The sequence below is a fragment of the Salvelinus fontinalis genome, chromosome 19 (assembly GCF_029448725.1).
Source record: "Salvelinus fontinalis isolate EN_2023a chromosome 19, ASM2944872v1, whole genome shotgun sequence".
Lineage (NCBI taxonomy): Eukaryota > Metazoa > Chordata > Actinopteri > Salmoniformes > Salmonidae > Salvelinus > Salvelinus fontinalis.
The window spans coordinates 22,345,027-22,364,623 of NC_074683.1; the positions used below are offsets into that span (position 1 = coordinate 22,345,027).

General features: G+C 41.9%; 1 protein-coding gene across 2 annotated transcripts in view; it reads left to right on the top strand.

Annotated features, from left to right (window-relative positions):
- The window catches only part of LOC129816495 (TSC22 domain family protein 1-like), a 77,312-nt gene that overhangs the window by 5,970 nt on the left and 51,745 nt on the right, over nucleotides 1-19,597 (top strand). Inside the window, exon 2 of one of the 2 annotated variants that reach the window (XM_055871047.1) lies at nucleotides 20-17,018. The exons of the other annotated variant lie outside the window; for it this stretch is intronic. Coding sequence (XP_055727022.1) covers nucleotides 20-47 — 28 coding nt within the window. The 3' untranslated portion in view covers nucleotides 48-17,018. Of the gene's footprint in view, nucleotides 1-19; nucleotides 17,019-19,597 lie in introns of those variants that run through there. 2 annotated transcript variants of the gene reach the window in all.

A 19,597-nucleotide genomic window follows, 5' to 3' on the forward strand; every position in this document is an offset into this window, starting at 1 on the left:
TACTGTGTTCGCGTAACAGGCAGGCTCCTCGTGAGGCAGGTGGTTAGAGCGTTGGACTAGTTAACCGCAAGATTGAATCCCTGAGCTGACAAGGTAAAAATCTGTCGTTTTGCCCCTGAACAAGGCAGTTAACCCACCGTTCCTAGGCCGTCATTGAAAATAAGAATGTGTACTTAACTGACTTGCCTAGTTAAATAAAAATGTTTTTTAAAAACTCTGCAAAATCGCAGTCCAAAAATACAGATTTCCGATTGTTATGAACACTTGAAATCGGCCCTAATTAATCGGCCATTCCGATTAATCGGTCGACCTCTAGCTGTAACGTAACAAAGTGGACAAAGTCAAGGGGTCTGAATACTTTCTGAATGTACTGTACATCATTGGGTACTTCCTAGTGGAATGGTGCAACCTGCTGAGTGTCTGTGGTTGCTAGGACTTGTGCTGTGGTGGTTGAGCTAGTTTGGATTGGGGGAATCCAGGTCGCCACAGCAGCACCGTGTGTGGGTGAATGAGACGGTAGAGAAAACATTGTGTGTGCGCACCCACTGTCTGAGAGAGCTTTATGCTAATCTGCCCCTCCTTCACCTTAGACACTAGACAGTGCAGTGCTCAGCTGGAGGTGACATTTTGACTACTTCAGACTGCATTTAGTGTATGTATGTATATTTCTATTTTTTACGTGTCAGCTTTTGACAGACATCACACACACACACGTGCTTACACACTCATAGTGCCCCAGTCGTGTCAGCTTTTGACAGACATCACACACACACACGTGCTTACACACTCATAGTGCCCCAGTCGTGTCAGCTTTTGACAGACATCACAGACAGATCCATCCTTGTCTGCTGCACAGACCACTTTCTGCTACCACAATATTGTTTTCACCCTTTCCAATCAGTGCAGATGAGAGGAAACAAGGAGAGGTTTGATTGCCATACACACTCAGCACTTTGATGTCTTACTGCAGGGAAAAGGTGGTTTAGGGTCCATGAACATTTAATGATCTGATACAAGCCATTTAATGATCTGTTAGAGGTAGGATAATGCAGGTGGATGCAATACTGGAGGGAAACTTGCTACTTATGTTATGTTAAATAATGTAATGTTGTTGATTTGAATGTAAAGGTTTGCACACTAGCAGACAATCTTTCCTGCTTTATCTAGAAGACCATTGAATTAAAAGGTGGTCACTCAGACCATTGGTCAGTGAGAGCGGTATGAGTGGGAGGGAAAGTAAATGGAATTTCACTCTTTAATACGTTTAGAAGTCCGTGTTTGAGATTAGTGTGGAATTATTTGTTATGTGCTTTGCAGCTGAAATTTAACAGATTTTAGGTTCTTAAACTTTTTTACTTTGTCTAGAGCCGGAGTTTAGGTGATGGTTCTGGAATATGGTACCTCAGTGATCAGTTTAGAGCACGCCAACTTTGTAGAGAAGTGTAGTGAACCAGTGTTTTGGACCAACAATACCTTTGTCTTAATCGTTTTGAGTATTCTACAGCCAGCTAGACGTGGTCATATGGAGGTCTTTGCTACTGTTAGAAACCCCTGGGCTGCGGCTCACCTCCCCAGCCGTAGCTATATTGGACCTGAGGGATGGCTACTGCTGTCACATGATGGTTACTCTGAGGAATGTGTAATCTAGGAGGATAATGTGGATTATAGTCTTTAATAAACGCAGCATTTGAGCTCGCAGCCCAAAGCCCTTTTCACAAATGAGCAGATTGTCTTGGTGAATTAGCCTCCTAACCAGCGGTTTACCTTCTGTAAATAATTAATAACTTTACATTGACTTGTATTGAGTTTAGCCTTAGTCACCTCCAGGATAATCAAGGAGTTTTTGACCAATAAATACAATTACATTTTCTGCAAATGGGGGTAGGATGGTCATTGATGTTGTTTAGATGTATAGGCCTAGTTTTTTTTCAGTACTTGACAGAGCTCACTGTAACAGATGTCAGTAGGATGATGTTGTTGATAATGATGACTGGCTGTGTCAGTGACACGCCTAAACAGCCCAGGCAGCTCCGCTGTCAGAGTTAATCAGCACAACCAACCAGCGCGGGCAGCGGGAAGGAATGAATGCTCACTCAGTGTAGGGTTGGGCGATGTCAAACTTTGTCCCATTGTGATTTGTACCCATAAAACATTGATATATGAAGGTATCGCCCTATATTGGCCAATATTTGTTTGGTTAAAAACGAAACAGAAAAAGACATCTTAAAAGGACCGCTAGCACAAGCTCACATGCTACGGGCGGGACTAGAAAAATCATGACAAAATATATTTTGGAGCCAAATCTTTTTTTATTAGCCTTCCTTCTTTTGGAGCTGTGGCACGAAAGAGGTGTGTGTCTGTGTGTGCTGACCTGCAAGTGACAGTCAAGAAGCCTAAATGGCTGTGTGATGGGTTGTAAATCATCAAGGTCCCGGGTGCAGGCAAACAACTCTGATTTCCCCAGAACTGGATAATTATTCAATGATTTGCATTTCCTCTCTTATCAGGCCTTATTGCCTAATTCTATACGTGGTAGGTAGGTTGTAGCCTATATTACTAATAGTAGGCTATGGAAATAGGCTGTGTAGAGTTGGTCTTTAATCAACAAAACATTTTTGTCACATGCTTCGTAAACAACAGGTGTAGACTAACAGTGAAATGCTTACTTACGAGTTGAAAGTAAAGATAAAAATAATAATTGGGCCTCCCGGGTGGCGCAGTGGTCTAGGGCACTGCATCGCGGTGCTAGCTGCGCCACCAGAGTCTCTGGGTTCGCGCCCAGGCTCTGTCGCAGCCGGCCGCAACCGGGAGGTCCGTGGGGCGACGCACAATTGGCATAGCGTCGTCCGGGTTAGGGAGGTTTTGGCCGGTAGGGATATCCTTGTCTCATCACGCTCCAGCGACTCCTGTGGCGGGCCGGGCGCAGTGCGCGCTTACCAAAGGGGGCCGGGTGCACGGTCTTTCCTCCGACACATTGGTGCGGCTGGCTTCCGGGTTGGAGGCGCGCTGTGTTAAGAAGCAGTGCGGCTTGGTTGGGTTGTGCTTCGGAGGACGCATGGCTTTCGAGCCCGTACGGAGTTGTCGCGATGAGACAAGATAGTAATTACTAGCGATTGGATACCACGAAAATTGGGGAGAAAAGGGGAAAACATTTTTTTTAAATAAATATACAAATAATTGAAATATTGACACATGGAATAAATACACACTGAATAACGAATAGCAATAACGAGTAAAAACATGGCTATATACAAGGCGTACCAGTACAGAGTCTATGTGCAGGAGTACGAGATAATTGAGGTACCTATGTTCATACGGTGCCTTCAGAAAGTATTCAGACGCCTTTTTGCAAATGTATAAAAACAAAAAGTTATGTCAAAATGGCATGTGTATATTGATTAGGATTTAAAAAAAATCAATAACATAATACCCCATAATGACAAATGTTTTTAAACACATTTGCAAAAATGTATAAAAAAGCAAAAACAGGTTCATTATGGGGTTTTGTGTGTGATTGTTTTCTTAAATCCATTTTAGAATAAGGCTGTAACGTAAGAAAATGTGGAAAAAGTCAAGGCGTCTGACGGCTTTACTTTTTCCACATTCTGTTTTTCTCAGAAATATACCCACAATACCCCATATTGACAAAACATGTTTTTAGACAAAAAAACATACCTTATTTACGTAAATATTCAGACCCTTTGCTATGAGACTCAATTTAAGTCGGGTGCATCCTGTTTCCATTGATCATCTTTGAGATGTTTCTACAACTTAATTGGAGTCCACCTGTGGTAAGTTCAATTGATTGGACATTATTTGGAAAGGCACACACCTGTCTATATAAGGTTTCACAGTTGACAGTGCAGCATTGAAGATCCGTAAGAACAGTGGCCTTGATCATTCTTAAATGGAAGAAGTTTAGAACCACCAAGACTCTTCCTAGAGTTGGCCGCCCGGCCAAACTGCGCAATCGGGGGAGAAGGGCCTTGGTCAGGAAGGTGACCAAGAACACGATGATCACTCTGACAGAGCTTCAGAGGTCCTCTGTGGAAATGGGAGAACCTTCCAGAAGGACAACCATCTCTGCAGCACTCCACCAATCAGGCGTTTATGGAACGTCAGCCCGTTTGGAGTTTGACAAAAGGCACCTAAAGACTCTAAGACCATGAGAAACAAGATTCTCTGGTCTGATGAAACCAAGATTGAACTCTTTGGCCCGGATGCCAAGCGTCATGTCTGGAGGCAACCTGGCACCATCCCTACGGTGAAGCATGGTGGTGGCAGCATCATGCTGTGGGGAGGTTTTTCAGCGGCAGGGACAGGGAGACTAGTCTGGATTGAGGCAAAGATGACCGGAGCAAAGTACAGAGAAATCCTTGATGAAGACCTGCTCCAAAGTGGACCTCAGACTGGTGTGAAGGTTGACCTTCCTACAGGACAATGACCCTAAGCACACAGCCAAGACAATGCAGGAGTGGCTTCTGAACAAGTATCTGAATGTCCTTGAGTGGCGCAGCCAGAGCCTGAATTTGAACCCGATCTAACATGTCTGGAGAGACCTGAAAATAGCTCTGCAGCAATGCTCCCCATCCAACCTGACAGAGCTTGAGAGGATCTGCAGAGAGCAATGGGAGAAACTCCCTAAATACAGGTGTGCCATGCTTGTAGTGTCATACCAAAGAAGATCGAGACTGTAATCCCTGCCAAAGGTGTTTAATCAAAGTACTGAGCAAAGGGTCTGAATACTTATGTGAATGTGATATTTCACTTTTTATTTATTTTACATTTTTATACATTTGCAAAAATGTGTAAAAACGTGTTTTTGCTTCGTCATTATGGGGTATTGGGTGTAAATTGATGAGGGGGAAATAAAAAAGAATAATTTCAGAGTAAGGCTGTAATGTAATAAAATATGGAATAAGTCAAGGTCTAAATACTTTCCGAATGCACTGTAGATAATAGAAAGTAGAAGCAGCGTATGTGGTGAATGTGTGTGTGGCGTCAGTATGCATGTGCGCGCATGTTGTGTGTTTCAATGCAGGTATCCCGGATAGCCATTTGATGAGCTATTTAGCAGTCTTGTTTAGCAGTCTTATGGCTTGGGGGTTAGAAGCTGTTCAGGGTCCTGTTGCTTCCAGACTTGGTACATTAGTACCGCTTGCCGTGCGGTAGCAGAGAGAAGTCTATGGCATGGGTGGCTGGAGTCTAGGGCTGGGCGATATATTGAATTAATTCGCACAACAACCACGACGAAAGATCACTTCTTCCTCTCTGACAACAAGCAGTTTAAACTCTATTTGCTTTTGAGGTTTGGTCCAACAGAAACAGTCATATGGACACTGAAACAGAGACATTATTTTACTGTAATAGAGAAGTTAACCTTTCTAATGATACCCTTTTTATGTAGAGCAGACATACCAAAACGAGAGTATGAATGAACATGTTTGCGGAAAATGTACTCAGTTTCTGTTGCGCGTGGTATTGCGGTACCACTAGCAGCATTTTTGCCATAGACTTTTTTGCTAGCTGTCTAGTCAGTGTTTTTATAAATATGCAATGAGCAATAAAATACTAGTTTATATCAGGAATTGGAAATCTGTTCCAATTCTGAGAAATAAGCATCTTCTTATCCAGGTAGGCCACTTGATTTCAACAATCTAAACAAAGTAAACAGGCTATGTTGTTCGAACAGTTGGAGACCGACAGGAGGATGTAAGCCTATTCATAACAGTTCAACTGTTCTACCTTGTTAGCAAGCGAATATATCAAAGTTGGCTTGGCTGGCCCATCACTAGCACGTTAGCTTGTGCTTTAGAGATTGTTTGAGACCTGTGTTCATTTTCTATGCCTGCTACAAGACGTTGGTCATCATTAGTGGATGTGCATGGTTCTGGTTAAATTTGTAATAAAAATTGTCCTTTTCATAGACTTAAAAGTAAGATCAGTGATTATTGAAAAAAAAGCAGGTTAAGCTATTTTGGTAAAATCATTAAATGATTAGTGGGTCTTATGGTTGAAGGGTTATATTTAGCCTAGTTATAATTTTACAAGCCCTGAATTCATTACATTATTTCTGACTGTTTGAAATGCAGTGTATTGACCTTTTTAATTGTGCAACAAAGCTTATTTGGAGCTAACGTTAAAAATCTAGATCCAGAAAGTATTCATAACCCTTGTCTTATTCCACATTTTGTTGATACAGCCTGAATTCAAAATGGATACAATTATTTTGCTCACCCATCTAAACACAATACCACATAAGGACAAATTGAATTTTTTTTTTTTTTCAAATGTTTGCTAATTTATTTGAAATGTAGTAAAGAAATCTAATTTACATAAGTTTTCACACCCCTGAATTAATACATGTTAGAATCACCTTTGGCAGCGACTACAGCTGTGGCTCTTTCTGGCTAATTGTCTTAAGAGCTTTCCACACCTGGATTGTACAATATTTGCCCATTTTATTATTTTCTAAGTTCTTCAAGCTCTGTCACTCAGGAAGATTTTCTGTCTTCTTGGTAAGCAACTCCAGTCTAGATTTGGCCTTGTGTTTTAGGTTATTGTCCTGCTGAAAGGGGAATTCATCTCCCAGTGTCTGGTTGAAGGCAGACTGAACCAGGTTAACCTCTAGGATTTTGCTTGTACTTAGCTCCATTCTGTTTCTTTTTTATCCTGAAACTCTCCTGTCGTTAACGAATGCAAGCATACCCATGTCATAATGTAGCCACCACTATGCTTGAAAATGTGGAGAGAGGTACTGGCCCCAAACATAACACTTTGTACTCAGGACAAAAAGGTAATTGTTTTACCACATGTTGGCAGTATTACTTTAGTGCCTTGTTGCAAACAGGATGTATGTTTTGGAATATATATATTCTGTATAGGCCTCCTTCTTTTTACTCTGTCAATTAGGTTAATATTGTAGAGTAACTACAATGTTGTTGATCCATCTTCAGTTTTCTCCTATCACAGCCATTAAACTCTAACTGTTTTAAAGGCCACGATTGGCCTCATGGTGAAATCAATGTGCGGTTTCCTTCCTCTCCGGCAAATAAGTTAGGAATGATGCCTGTGTCTTTGTAGTAACTGTAGTACACCATCCAAAGTGTAATGAATCACGTCACCATGCTCAAAGGGATCTATTCTAATCAATTTTAAATTCATGCTGTAACACAACAAAATGTGGAACATTTCAGGGGTGTGAATACTTCCAGAAGGCACTGTATATATTGTGAATTACTCATAAATTTGAACAAATTTAGATATGATTTTCAGGCCATATCGCCCAGCCCTACTGGAGTCATTGACAATCTCTGACATCGCCTGGTATAGAGGTCCTGAATGGCAGGGAGCTCGGCCCCAGTGATTTATTGGGCCGTACTCACCACCCTCTGTAGCGCCTTGCGGTCGTGTGCCTTGCAGTTGCCGTGGTGATTCAGCAAGTCAAGATGCTCTCAATGATGCAGCTGTAGAAGTGTTGATGATCTGAGGGTCCATACCAAATCTTTCCAGCCTTCTGAGGGGGAAGAGGCGCTGTTGTGCCCTCTTCACAATTTTGTAGGTGTGTTTGGACATTAGTGATGTGGACGCTTGAAGCTCTCGACCCGCTCCACTACAGCCCCATCGATGTGGATGGATGTGTGCTCGCCCCTCCGTTTCCTATAGTCCACGATCAGCTCCTTTGTCTAGCTGACATTGAGGGAAAGGTTGTTGTCCTGGCACAACTCTGCTAGGTCTCTGACCACTTTAAAGAAAATGTATATGCTGCCTCGTCGTCGGTGATCAGTCCTACCACCGTCGCATCGTCAGCAAACTTGATGATGGCGTTGGAGTCCTGTGTTGTCATGCTGTCGTGGGTGAACAGGGAGTACAGGAAGGGACTAAGCAAGTGATGAACTTGGAGGGGACTATGGTGTTGAATGCTGAGCTGTAGTCAATGAGCAGTGTTCTTGCATAGGTATTCCTTTTTTCCAGGTGGGTGAAAGCATGTGGAGTGAGTGAGTCATCTGTGGCTCTGTTGGGGTGGTATGGGAATTGGAGTGGGTTCAGGGTGTCTAGGATGATGGTGTTGTGAGCCATGACAAGCCTTTCAAAGAATTTCATGGCAAAAAATGTGATTGCTATGAGGTGATAGTCATTAGGCAGGTTACCTTGGCGTTTTTGGTCACGGGGACTATGGTGGTCTGCTTTGAACAAATTGGTATTACAGACCGGGTCAAGGATAGGTTGTCAGTGAAGAAACTTGCAAGCTTGTCAGCGCATGCTTCAAGTACCCATCCTGGTATTCCGTTTGGCCCGCGGCCTTGCGAATGTTAAGAAATGTTTTTTTCTCTTTCAATGTCTGTTGATCTGGGCCATATAGCTGAAACCTATTACATGTTTTTTTTTTATAGTGGACACTCCAGAGTCTAATTATTTGAAATGCCTAATTTTGTCATTTTTATTATAGTCTAAGCTTTGCTTCATAAGCTTTGCTCAGCTTTTACTTGTCCATATATTTTTCTATCTTGATATTTTTTGCTCAATTTCACATCTTGTTGCATGTGATATTTGTCATTCAGAATAAAGCTGTGATAGAGAATCGCCTATAGACTCTGACTTTCACCCCCATTTGAAAGCTGCAACTTGAAGACACTAAACACTATTAGAATAGACTATTTGGGAAATGCTCTTAACTTTACCTTGTCTTTATGCTTTTGATAAGCTATTTTATTTAGTATGGCTTTTGGCCATTTGGTTTGCAACGACAAGAGGGATGCATGCATCATTTCTTGTATGGTAGACTGTGATTTGCTCAACTGTAAGGTTTGTTCAAACTACTCGTTAGATTTTTCTATCTTTCTGGGGTTTGTTCTACTTCTCTCATTATTAAGGGAAAGGGGGATACCTAGTCAGTTGTACAACTGAATGCCTTCAACTGGAATGTGTCTTCCGCATTTAACCCAACCACTCTGAATCAGAGAAGTGTGGGTGGCTTCCTTAATCGACATCCACGTCTTCAGTGCCCGGGGAACAGTGGGCTTAACTGCCTTGCTCAGGGGCAGAACAACAGATTTTTACCTTGTCATCTCAGGGATTCGTTCCAGAAAACTTTCGGTTACTGGCCCAACGCTCTAACCACCAGGCTATCATGTTTTTAGGTTATTCAAAAGCGACTTAACTTTCTGAGAGCGCATAGCTCGCCGTTAGATAAATGTATTGTTTGATCATGAGGTATCACGGCCGGAGAAAGTCAGCATGCATAACAACTGAAGTCATATTCGTATCCAATGGAGATAAAATACAAAATTTGACTTTTAAAATAAGTAGACACTTGAGCGTCCACAAAACAAACAAAAAAAAGGTTCCAACTATATGGCCCAGAACATCTGACATTGAGAGAAAAACAGAACACATTTTCTGACTGGAAATTTTGCGCTGCTTTGGTGAAAATCTTAGCTCGGTGTACATTGTTCTGTTGCATTCTGCTCTTTACTGCATGGTGCCAGTCAAGTTGAAATAGGCTATTCATCGTCTGTCACATCACAATGTCGTCACCATCGACGATGGCTGTCAATAATCTTTGATATCTGAAACTACTATAATATTGTTCAACCCTAAGTCAGTGGTAACCTCATTACATTTGCTGTACACTCAACCAGGCTGTTAGTGTTAGGAGAGAGACAGCAAATGACTGCCTACTAGGACTGTTCTGCCTCTATTGTACTAGATGACTGTTCTGAATGACTGTTCTGCCTTGATTGTACTAGGCTAATTGACAACATGCCTTCCACCGTTTTCCCTCTTGTCCTCGTAATGCTCATAGTGGCCTGATGTTTACCACCGTCAAATGCAAGGCATATGGAGTCATTATTGCTGATGTTTTTTTCTTAGTTGGACCCCATTCAAAACACAAGGTTTCATCGCGTTATCGTCTTTTTGGTTGCAAATCCTGCAAGTACCCACAGCTCTTGTCCTTAGCCAATAATAGACACATTGGATTGTTCTTGTGCCGGCAGATTCCTCAATTTCACTGATATGCATCACTTTATTAGGACCAGGATTTTTCCCACAACATTCACAGCCCTAACTCTGTTGGACATAATGATGATAACCTCTCACAGTGAATTGCGGTGTTGTTAGGTTGGGCTATTTTGAAGTTTCTTCTAGTTTACCATGACTGATACAAGTGGCAGTCATTGTTTTGTAAAGGACATGTCACTCCTCTTCCATGTAGACCAGAGCTGCCCAACCCTCTTCCTGGAGATCTACTGTCCTGTGGGTTTTCAGTTCAACCCTAATTTAACACACCTGATTCTACTAATTAGCAGATCAACAAGATCTTAACAAGCTGAATCAAGTGTGTTAAATTAGGGTAGGACTGAACCTCAAGAACAGTAGATCTCCAGGAAGATGTTTGAGCAGTCATGATGTAGGCTAATGGCGCTGTGAAAACCAATTTAAGGCATAAGAAGAAAAGGTCACCTGAAGAAGACGTCTGTGATGCAAGTGTTTCTCCATGTAGACTATAAATTACTGTCGTAGAGCAGCCAGCAACACTGTCATAGGCCAGGACTCCTCTTTGTTCTAATGAGCAGAGCCAGGCCATTCGGTCTTTGTCCGGTCCAACAGATTAATGACCGCTAGACAGCCAGGCAGGACAGGGCAGGCAGCTTGTAATGTTTGTTTTAATGGCCTGCTCTAACCTCACTGTTGCTCATCTACAGTCCACTGTTAGTGTCTTGTCTTCATGTGGGGATCTCTCCTCTCGCTCTCTTTCTCTTCCTCTGAGCCACTATGTAGATTTGTGAGTGTTGCATGATGTGTGTGACTCTTAATACTACATTAAGAGGTGGTTAATGGAAGATGTTGTAGACTGAAAGTGGTATGTAAACTCAGCAAGAAAAGAAACATCCTCACTGTCAACTCTGTTTATTTTCAGCAAACTTAACATGTGTAATATTTGTATGAGCATAAGATTCAACACTGAGACATAAACTGAACAAGTTCCACAGACATGTGACAAACAGAAATGGAATAATGTGTCCCTGAACAAAAGGTGGGTCAAAATCAATAGTAACAGTCAGTATTTGGTGTGGCCACCAGCTGTATTAAGTACCTGCAGTGCTTCTCCTCCTTATAGACTGCACCAGATTTGCTAGTTCCCGCTGTGAAATGTTACCCCACTCTTCCACCAAGGCACCTGCAAGTTCCAGGACATTTCTGGGGGGAATGGCACTCGCCCTCCGATCCAACAGGCCCCAGACGTGCTCAATGCAATTGAGATCCGGGCTCTTCGCTGGCCATGGCAGAACACTGACTTTCCTGTCTTGCAGGAAATCATGCACATAATGGGCAGTATGGCTGGTGGCATTGTCATGCTGGAGGGTCATGTAATTACACTTAATCATGGAATTACTGAAAAATCTTAATGTGTTCGTTTTCTTCCAGACCCCCCCAAAAATGTAAGCGTTGACATGAAATCAGAAAATCCAATTTCATTGTTTCACTATGAACAATTGTAATTTTAAGAGTGAAAAACAAAATCTTAAAGCATATATATTTTCCCAAAATATGTTCAGTAAAAATGTAATATAATTTTTGGCGATATGGCCAAAATATATGGTGTTTTTCAAATTTGACAGTATTTTATGTTTTTGATTAATTAAAGTTCTACATTTGCTCTGAGGCACGTATTGTGACAGTGTGCATTTCCATCAATTTCTGCATTTCCTACACTCATTTGAGATCATTTCCACACTGTCACAATATATATATATGTATTCTAAATTATTTCAATGGAACTTTCTCCATTCAGCTTGTTTTATACTGTTAAATTCAACTTCAACCTCAAATCATTTCATGCATTTCCATCAATTTCTGCATTTCCTGCACTCATTTGAGATAATTTCCACACTGTCACAATATGGGCAAAAATACTAGGCCTTATTTTTAACCAAATGTTGCAATTGCGTTTTAGATTAAAAAAACACTTGGGTGAACTTTTGGAATCATGAAAATATAATGTTTATTATAATTCTATAGTTAGAATATAAATAATAGTTGGCACTTTGAATATAGTGTTTGACATGAGAAGGAATGAAAATACCATGGATGAGTTATTGTGAGAGGGTAGGAACCTTAGTGATGTTCAGTGTTTCCTATGGGACCCTATAGTCTTTGGCTACATTAAATCTTTATTCATGCTTTGCCTATTCCTCTTTGATTTAGAAGATACTCTTGCACAAACAACATGCTTGATTTAGGCCTCCACCAGTACTGGTGTCAGGCTGTATTAGCTAGCTACGTTTGCTCTGGCTCAGTAATTTTATTAGCTAGCCAGCTAACTAGCGATTAGCATTAATGGCTAACACGATTTAGCTTAACTTGCTAAGAAAATACAATCTAGCTGTTTGCAGATGTAAGAAACACAAACTAATATTGTAATTATAGAACGCTTGTCGCATTATATTAAGATCAAAGTGGAAACAACATTGTTGTCATCAACATTCTTGCATGTGCTGCATTGACCATGCAGACTGAACGAAAGTGTCTTGTGGTCAAGCAACAACATGCGCTCCTTGAGTGATGAGGTGGGACTAGGTCTGTGTGGAAAGCTGCTTGGAAAGAGAGGGAACGGAGAGGATGACTCAAGTAGCGTAAACTATAAAAATGGACGTTACATACGGCGTATTACATTTAACAAACCAAACATTTAAAATACCGTTATAGAAGGTAAAGTAGAAACCCATTCTTTTACTAGGTATATTGACAGAACAGTGCGCTACTTTCTCTTGTACATTAAGGACATGGGAAGAGATGTAGAGGAGAAGAAAACAATGTGCCTATTTGAAAGCTAGATACAAATAGGTAGCGTGCGACGTTTCATAAAAAAAAAAAAGTAGCTTCCATGCTAGAGAAGGTTGGAGACCCCTGGTCTAGTGTGTGCGCGTAGTTCCAGTGCAATATGGTCAGTGCAGATAGTTTGGGTTCCGTTAATTGACTATCAGTTTATGGCTTGGGGGTAGAAGCTGTCTCGGAGCCAGTTGGTCCGAGAGCCGACGCTTCTGTACTGTTTCCCGGGCAATAGCAGAGTGAACAGTCTTGCTTGGGTGGCTGGAGTCTTTAGAAATTTTTGGACATTGCCTGGTATAGAGGTCCTGGATGCCAGGGAACTCAGCCCCAGTGATCTACTGGGCTGTCCTCACCCCTCTGTAATGCTTTGTGGTCTAGGGCAGTGAATTTGCCATAAGAAGTGGTGATGCAGCCAGTCATGATGCTCTCGATGGTGCAGCTGTAGAACTTTTTGAGGACCCGAGGGCCAAATCTTTTCATCCTCCTGAGGAGGAAGAGGCGCTGCCGTGCCTTCTTCGTGACTGTGTGGGGGTGTGTGGACCATGTTAAGTCCTTACAAATGTGGACACTAAGAAACTTGAAGCTCTCTACCTTCTCCACAACACCCCAGTTGATGTAGATGGGTGCGTGCTCTAACCTCTTTCTCCTATAGTCCACGATCAGCTCCTTGGTCTTAATGACGTTGAGGGAGAGGTTGTTGTCCTGGCACCACACTGCTAAGTCTCTGACCTCCCTGTAGGCTTATTCATCGTCATCAGCACACAGCACACAGTCCTGGGTGAACAGGGAGTATAGCAGGTGACTAAGCACACACCCCTGAGGGGCCCCCGTGTTAAGGGTCAGCATGGTAGAGGTGTTATTACCTACTCTTACCACCTGTGTCCGACCTGCCAGGAAGTCCAGGATCCAGTGTCAGATAAAGGGGTTCAGTCCCAGGGTCCCAAGCTTGGTGACAAATTTGGAGGGGACTATGGTGGTGAATAGGGAGATGCTTATCTGTGTTGTCTCTGTTGTGAATGTGATGTGGCAGTAGGGCAGGGAGCCATAGGAGTGAGTCTCTTTGAGGCTGTCATTGTGTGGAGATCATCTAGATTAGCTCCCAAATTAACACCAGGGACAGAGAAAGTGGCTCGGGTCAGCCCAGTTTGGACCAGTTTAGTCCAGTACTGAGAACTTGGAATAGACTGGAGTGAAGTGGGGAGCATGTCATCAGATGGTCACTAACTGAAATATGCTTCTATTAGCCTACTAGTTGGTGGGTGTCGCCTACCATAAAGCTTTGCGGCTTCACCTACCACCTAGCTCTGAATCACTTCCACTCTGTCATTCAACAGATAAGAATAGATGATCTGACCCAGCAGTAATTGTCTGACTGAGGCCACAGCCTCATCTGTTTCCCTTTTTAGAACGCTAATCCAGCAAATGAAAATGTATTTGTCATATGCTTTGTAAACAAGTGTAGACTAACAGTGATGGAAGAAAAAAATAATAACACAAGGAATGAATACGGAGTAAGGAAAACATGTATACAAGAGGTAGCAGTAACGAGTTGCTGTACGAGGTAATTGAGGTAGATATGTACATATACAGTTGAAGTCGGAAGTTTACATGCACTTAGGTTGGAGTCATTAATACTCGTTTTTTCAACCACTCCACAAATTTCTTGTTAACAAACTATAGTTTTGGCAAGTCGCTAAGGACATATACTTTGTGCATGACACAAGTAATTTTTCCACCAATTGTTTAGAGAGATTATTTCACTTATAATTCACTGTATCCCAATTCCAGTGGGTCAGAAGTTTAAATACACTACGTTGACTGTGCCTTTAAACAGCTTGGAAAATTCCAGAAGATGTCATGGCTTTAGAAGCTTCTGATAGGCTAATTGACATCATTTGAGTCAATTGGAGGTGTACCTGTGGATGTATTTCAAGGCCTACCTTCAAACTCAGTGCCTCTTTGCTTCACATCATGGGAAAATCTAAAGAAATCAGCCAAGACCTCCACAAGTCTGGTTCATCCTTGGGAGATCAGAGGTTTACAGTTTACATTACTTAAGCCATTTTGCCACAACTTTGGAAGTATGCTTTGGGTCATTGTCCCTTTGGAAGATCCATTTGCGACCAAGCTTTAACTTCCTGACTGATGTCTTGAGATGTTGCTTCAATATATCCACAATTTTCTTTCATCATGATGCCATCTATTTTGTGAAGTGCACCAGTCCCTCCTGCAGCAAAGCACCCCCACAACATGATGCTGCCACCCCCGTGCTTCACGGTTGGGATGGTGTTCTTCGGCTTGCAAGACTCCCGCTTTTTCCTCCAAACATAACGATGGTCATTATGGCCAAACAGTTCTATTTTTGTTTCATCAGACCAGAGGACATTTCTCCAAAAAGTACAATCTTTGTCCCTATGTGCAGGTTCAAACCGTAGTCTGGCTTTTTTTATGGCGGTTTTGGAGTAGTGGCTTCTTCCTTGCTGAGCAGCCTTTCAGGTTATGTCGATATAGGACTTGTTTTACTGTGGATATAGATACTTTTGTACCCGTTTCCTCCAACATCTTCACAAGGTCCTTTGTTCTGGGATTGATTTGCACTTTTCGCACCCAAGTATGTTCATCTCTAGGAGGCACAACATGTCTCCTTCTTGAGTGGTATGACGGCTGCGTGTTCCCATGTTGTTTATACTTGCGTACTATTGTTTGTACAGATGAACGTGGTACCTTCAGGCGTTTGGAAATTGCTCCCAAGGATGAACCAGAACTGTTGAGGTCAACAAACATTTTTTCTGAGGTCTTGGCTGATTTCTTTTGATTTTCCCATGATGTCAAGCAAAGAGGCACTGAGTTTGAAGGTAGGACTTGAAATTCATCCACAGGTAACCCTCCAATTGCCTCAAATGTTGTAAATTAGCCTATCAGATGCTTCTAAAGTCATGACATCATTTTCTGGAATGTTCCAAGCTGTTTAAAGGCACAGTCAATTTAGTGTACGTAAACTTCTGACACACTGGAATTGTGATACAGTGAGTTACAAGTGAAAATCTGATTCTAAACAATTGTTGGAAAAATTACTTGTGTCATGCACAAATTCGATGTCCTAAATGACTTGCAAAACTATAGTTTGTTAACAAGAAATTTGTTGAGTGGTTGAAACACTTAGGTTGGAGTCATTAAAACTAGTTTATGTTAACTTCCGACTTCAACTGCACGTACGGTCACTGTAGGTCGAGGCACCGATAACTGACTGATTTGGTGAACTCCTCAATGTTATCTGATGAATCCCTGTACATATTCCAGTCTCTGCTTGCGAAACAGTCCTAAAGCTTAACATCCGCTTCATCGGACCACTTCCATTTTGATCGCGTCACTGGTACTTCCGGTTTGATTTTTTTTGTTTGTAAGCAGTAATCAGGAGGATAGATTTATGGTCGGATTTGCCAAATGGAGGGCGAGGGAGAGCTTTGTATGCATTTCTGTGTGTGGATTAAAAGTGATCTAGAGTATTTTTCGACTCTTTGCACAGGTGACATGCTGATAAAATTGAGGTAAGACAGGTTTCAGTTTCCCTGTGTTATGGATACAGGTATCCTGGGGATATTTGTATTTCTCCTCTGTCCTAGTAACATGTGGCAGTCATCAGTCGCATCAATCTGAAGACACCTCCTCCTGTTTCCCTTACCCAATCACATCCCCTTTCCCTTGGTTTAAAAACCCAGTCAGTTGTTTTCCCAGAGTCTCTCGCTCTTTTAATTTGCTGAAGACCACATTCTTTCATACCCCACAGTTTAGTTTGTTTGTGTGGATACATCTCACATTGTCTGTTATCATGTGAGTATGTACTGCTGTGGTGTATTATTGTTGGTTTGTTGGTGGGAAAAGGGGATAACCAGCCAAGTCGCCCTTGGGCATACATTACCCGAAGGAAAACTTTGTCTAAATACCCTAGTTAGAACTGGGCGGACCCACCCACTGTATTTTATTGGTTAGTTAGCTAGCTGTTCTGTACCCAGTAAGACTAGCTTAGGGGTTTTTGGATATTTATTATTTCTTTTTCCCACACCCCATTACCGTGTGTTTGACAATAAACCTAAAGTGTTTGACGGTAGGTTTAGATTGTCTGTAGTTTTCTTTCCGTTCTCACTGTTGTGATTTGCATGAGATATGTTACGGGTCTCGTTCCCCCCCCCCCCCCCCCTAGACTACTGGGAAAAGGGGGTTCGTAACACCCTGCTTTAAAATCACCGGCCACCAGGAGCGGTGGTTCTGGATATCCTTTTTCTTGTTTGCTTACGGCCGTATACAGCTCGTTGAGTGCAGTCTAAGTACCAGCGTCTGTTTGTGGTGGTAAATAGACGGCTATGAAAAATGTATTTCTCTGTAAATATTATGGTCTCCAGTTTATCGTGACGTATTCTAATTCAGGCGAGCAAAACTGAGACCTTTAATTTTAGAGATTGCGCACCAGCTTTTGTTAACGAGATACACACCTTACCTGAAGCTGCCGTTCAGTCTTGACGAGACATAGAAAAACCAGCTAGATGTGTATTATCCATTTCTGTGTTCAGCCATGACTCTGAGAAACATAGGATATTACAGTTCCTTACGGTCCTGTTAATTAATAGGATAGTCTTGAACGGAGCTCGTCAAGTTTGTTCTCTAGTGATTGTATGTTCGCCAGTAGAACAGACGGTGGAGGCAATGTTTTTACTCAAAGTAGTCTCGTCAGGGAGGCCGCTTGTTTGCCTCTCTCGCTCCATCTCTTTCGAGTCCTTTCGAGTCCTAGGGATTAGGGCCTGGTCCAGGATAAGCAGTACATCCTCAACTGCCGAATCGTTGAAGTAGAAACCAAATCGAGGTTAGCGATCGCTGATCTGATGTCCAGAAGCTGTTTTTGGTCATAGAAAATTATAGTGGAAATATTATGTACAAAAAAGTTGATCAGCGTAAAAAACACAAAATAGCAGAATTGTTTAGGAAGCCTGTAAGACGGCAGCTAACCATCTCTGCAGCGCCATCTTTTTTTAGTCAGTGGGAATGTCTTCAGTCATATTCACATTTGTTTCACTCAGAGGGGGTTGAAGTCATCTCCCAATGATGCAAATGTGACTGTCTGAATGTGTGTCCATGTTTTCACCTCCGCTACAGACACTCTCTGTGGGTCTGAAAAGAGCTTCCTGTCTCTGCTCTCCCAGGAGCCTTTGCTTTTCAATGATGTCATTGGGTCAATCTCTTCCTGGTGTCTTTTGTTCCCGCTGCTCTGAGGTGTGTGTTCGTGCGCGCCATTAGCTTTCAGAAATCAACATTTTCAAAATGCAGACCATCAGAATAACATTTCACCTGCGTTTCATATTGAAAGTCAAGTGTTTTTTTGTTGCTTCAATAGAGTGATAAGGTGTATGCAACTAGTTTTTCTAATACATTAGTGAAATGCATTTGGCAGATAATCGTGTTCATAAGATGACAACAGAAGTCCAATGCTATTTGGCGTTCTTCGCAAAAACAGTGCATGGCCATCATAGAAAGAATGTAGCCTGCTCCATGTCCTAATGTTTCCTTGAAGTTAATCTTGCATTTATCTTGCTACCGGAGAAAACTAGCCTAGTCCGAGCGCTGTCTGGTGATCCAATGATGAGAGAAAATATATTTCATCTGAGTGGAAATGTGCAACTGAAGCACAAAATGTGTCCTTTTACATGTATGACTTGATTTGGAGACTGAAGCAGAGTCGAATTTACAATAAGAAGCATTTTAGATCTGCGTTTATCAAACACAGCAAGTTCTTTTTTTCCTCCGAATTATCTTTCCTTTTCAGCTTGAAAACACAGAATCCTGAGTTAGGCTAACACAACCCATGGTCTGTGTCTGGCTGTGTGTGTCTTTGTTCCTGGAGCGCTCTAAGACAATTGACTGCTTTATCAGGACTGAAACATGATCTGGGACCCAAAATGGCATCAGCAGTCTCTCACTGTCACCTGTCCTGACTGTCTTGTCCCAGCTGTGTGGACCGCAGTATTGGATTTTATAAGCTGATTTATGTGTTTACCTCTTGTGTTTAGATCCCTGGCTTTATACTAATTATTTCCTCTGCTTTATTGGATACTAAAAAACTTGTCATGGTCTGCAAACATTGATTATAGGCCTTCTACTAAGCTACCATAGCAGCATGCACATTGTGCTTGGTAATACAGGGTGTAGTGGCTAGAGACTCCCTCATGCTATATTTATGGTCCTAGTTGGGAAATAGTTTTGGATTATTTATCTTCATGCAGCGTACGTGTTGCTCTCTGTAAGTATTCTACCAGTTTCCGTTTGCCAGTAATAGCCGGCTTTTGGCCTATTAAAAAATAAAATGGCGAACAAAGTAAATTGCCGCCGGCCAATTGTCCGGGAGAAGAAAAAAATCCCATTGCAAAATAATGCTTTTTTTGCCTATTAATTGATGGAAATACCAGTCGATGTAAATACATTTGTTTGGTCATGCTTATCAGTCTATAGGTTAATTTGCATAATTTAGTGGAATTAAATTGGCATGTGTGTAGGCTACAGTGTATCTTATTTCACACCCATAAAGCAAACAGAGCCTTTGAGTGGAAAATCTGTCAGACAGTGATAGAGCTGCTGCAGCATCTCAAATGGCAGCAGAAGGCAGTCTTCATCAATGCGTCACGCACCACTTTGCAATGAGCTGCTGGCAGTAGGCTATGCATTTTGAAAATGTATACTTATTTGTTTGAAACCTGCATGTTTTCATACATATTAT